General features: G+C 34.7%; 1 protein-coding gene across 1 annotated transcript; it reads left to right on the plus strand.

Moving 5' to 3' along the window:
- Positions 1-23: 23 nt before the first annotated feature.
- LOC111786577 (mitochondrial Rho GTPase 1-like) lies at positions 24-3,254 on the plus strand (the record flags this gene model as incomplete). The annotated part of the gene is made up of 3 exons (XM_023666810.1): positions 24-461; positions 1,438-1,588; positions 3,068-3,254. Coding segments are annotated over exons 1-3 (559 nt in total), but the record flags the coding sequence as incomplete, so codon positions are not given.
- Positions 3,255-3,390: the final 136 nt, after the last annotated feature.

Consider the following 3,390-nt stretch of genomic DNA (forward strand, 5'->3'; position numbering starts at 1 on the left):
GAAAATAGGACCAAAAGACAAACAAGATACTTTTTGTAATTTTTTTTGGGGCGTGGTTAAGAAACAATTTCATTATGAGAATATTTTGTTCCACACTCAATAGGCATTATTGAATTTCCTAAAGGGACTGCCAAACTCCTGCTAGTCTACTTGTTCACCTTTATCGAGGATGCAGAAGATTTTATTTCTTTATTGTTCTTCACCATTGAAGTTGTTGCACTTCTGATTATTTTTCTTTACATGTATTCAAACATTAGTAAAATGATAGTTTTTATTGTTCATAAGCTATATGATGTTTGCTGTTATCTGATAATTTCTGTCTGTGTAAATTTCTTTCTTGGTTTAAAGGGAACAAAAAAAACCCTTGTTTTGAGGGAGATACCTGAAGATGGAGTGAAAAAACTGTTGTCTGTCAAAGAGTCTTTAGCTGCTTGTGACATTGCACTATTTGTGCATGACAGGTAACTTTTCTAATGGAAACGGCCATTGCTTATTAACAATGTTACGCTATAGTAGGATGATGATATTTTTTTACTTTGGATTGAAAATGGCATTTGTATTTCTTTAGTAATTATATTCTGTCGAGGATTATGAATGATTGACAAACACTAATGAAGCAGTTGTTGGGAGGGGGTGGTCTCTACTCTACCCCTGGCCCTTAGGCTGTATTTTCATTTTAAGAGCATGCAATTTTCGTAGATATGTGAAAAATTCAAAGGAATGAGACACTCACCCAACTTCTACGAAAGAACTTAGAGAGAGTACATGAGGAAGAGCTATTTGATGAATTCCAAAGAGTTCACAAAATTTTAAAAAATTAATTTCCAGTTCCTCTCCAATCGAGGTTTCTAAAGATCGGCCATAACCTCCGATGCTCTAGATTTGTACGTCATTGTAAGTAGGGTATACTAGGTTGCTTAAATTATTAATCTAAGAATGGTGTGCCCCAAGTCTTCAGTAACAAATTTATTAAAAAAAAATTCCTTCTGTTCGCCTTTTCCATTTTTTCATCTTGTTAATGATTGGTTCGCTAGTTGTATGGACTAGTAGTCGTTCATTTTCTCTTTCCTACCAGTAGTTTTTTTTTTCTATTCTCGTTAATGATTAGTTATCTAGTTGCATTGACTACCAGTATTCTTCTTGTCTTTTCTTCTTGTTAGCGATTGATTATCTAGTTGCATGGACTGATTGATTATTGCGGTGGGGAGCTTCTACTTGCACTCCACCTACTAAAATCCTTTCAGCACCCTGATTGATGGTTGGGATAATTGTTATTTGGAGTGTGGATATGGTGGGACTCAACTGGTTTATAGATAGAACATACCTTTAAATATTTTGATTATGAATTTTCTTGGATGTATTAGCAATATTTATATATTTGTGCCGAGATATTTTTGTATTCCATTTGTAGAGCACCAACTTTGTTTTCTTTTCCAGCTCCGATGAGGCCTCATGGAAGAAAGCAACTGATTTACTTGTTGAAGTCGCGAGTCACGGTGAGAATACTGGTTATGAGGTGCCTTGTTTAATTGTTGCTGCCAAAGATGATCTTGATTCATTTCCCTCGGCCATACAAGATTCTACGAGGGTAAATTCTTTTCTCTATGTACCATACATATTCAATGGTTTTAATAATATTGAAACATTCCACTGAGGTTACTGTATTGACGAAGAAAAGTAGAAGCTCATATACACTCCATCTTTCCCATAGAAGAAACTATTATTCATCAAATATATCTTATTAGTATTAGTTCAAATTCTGTATTTGAACAAAAAAAATGTCCTTTAGCTAGTTGCATACTTAAATAATTTCGTTCAGTTGAATGAAAGTTGGTTTCCTACTTAATAATAAGCAAAAAACAATACAATGCCGAATGTCCATAGCAAGTTTTTTTTTTTTTTGTTTTGTTCTTTTTAATTTTTTTTTTATAAACCATAATCAACTTCTTAATGATATAATGAAGATGAAAAAATGTTTACGGGTTACAACTCCCGAAGGGAGTGAAAATGAAGGAATGTTAGGATCGATACTAGTTGTTAGCTCTGATACCAATTGTTAGGATCGCTCAACAATGCACACACTCAATCAAGATGAACACAAAGAACAGGAGAGAGAAAATACAAGGAGGAATATTGGCTAAAGGTTTTATTATTAGAACAGGAGAGAGAAATACCAAAGGACTTAGAGACGGTTACAATCTTTTTCCTCATGCACATTAATGAAAACTGAGCGAAGTTGAGGAATGGACTGTCTAGAGACCTCTAAAAGGTGACATTAACTATGTCTGGAAGAAATTTTTGACTTACCATTAATTGCCCCTAAAAACCTAGAATAAAAGCTTCATGGAACAATGCTTCTGCTAAGAATACCTTTTGAAATACGACTGACAAAATAAATATCGACTTAAACAATCCAAAACCTTGATGAGAAAACCATAAAAGCCTCGCAGATCTTCAAAGAAAACTACCACGATTGGACAAAAAAAAAAAAAAAAACTTCATCCAAGAAACCCTTTGAAAATCGAACTAATGAAATAAATGCCGACCAAGCAAACCAACGCCTTGATGAGAGAGGTTCATCATGTTCAAATGAAGTTTTTTCAAATTGGTGGAAAATTCCCATTAACTTACAAAATACATGATAAGAGAGGAATCAGCGAGCTAGATGCCAACAACTTCATGAGAGAGAATCATAAATATGCCACACATTTTCAACGGAAACAACATTATCATCCTCTATCCTCATAGATGAAAGATGGAAAGCGAAGATCAAGTGTTGCAAAATGTTATTAGTAATTAACTCTTCCAAGTCAGGAGGTCCCTCGAGAAATAACATTTTTGATATCATATTGGCTGCAAGTATTGAGTCTGCAACTGGCACGTATTGAATCCTTAACGGTTTTTCTTTGTAATTCATATCTTTTTTTTGGGTCCACTTTCTAATAATTGCTGTTATTGGCCTGTTAGTGACCACTGGAATGTAGTATTTTAGTTACGATTGCCATTCAAAACATGAATCTTTAAATATCATTGTTCTCATCATAATAGTCTGGATGCAATTTGGTAGGTGAGCCAGGATATGGGTATAGAAGCTCCAATACCTATCAACACAAAATTGGGTGATTTCAATAACGTATTCCGAAGAATCGCATCTGCTGCAGAGCACCCTCATTTAAGCATCCCTGAAACTGAGGCGGGCAGAAGTCGCAAGCAGTATCACAAGCTCATAAACCGCTCTCTTATGTTTGTTTCAGGTATGATGATAGTGTCTGGAGTTTTGCCCTCCCCTCATGACCCAACATGTAAAACCTATATTCGAGTATTACTATTAGATTATATTTCTATGATCTTTTGCTTCATTGGTTGGTTGCTTAGATGAGTTCATATGTT

This window comes from Cucurbita pepo, unplaced genomic scaffold, assembly GCF_002806865.2.
Source record: "Cucurbita pepo subsp. pepo cultivar mu-cu-16 unplaced genomic scaffold, ASM280686v2 Cp4.1_scaffold002036, whole genome shotgun sequence".
NCBI classification, from domain to species: Eukaryota; Viridiplantae; Streptophyta; class Magnoliopsida; order Cucurbitales; family Cucurbitaceae; genus Cucurbita; species Cucurbita pepo.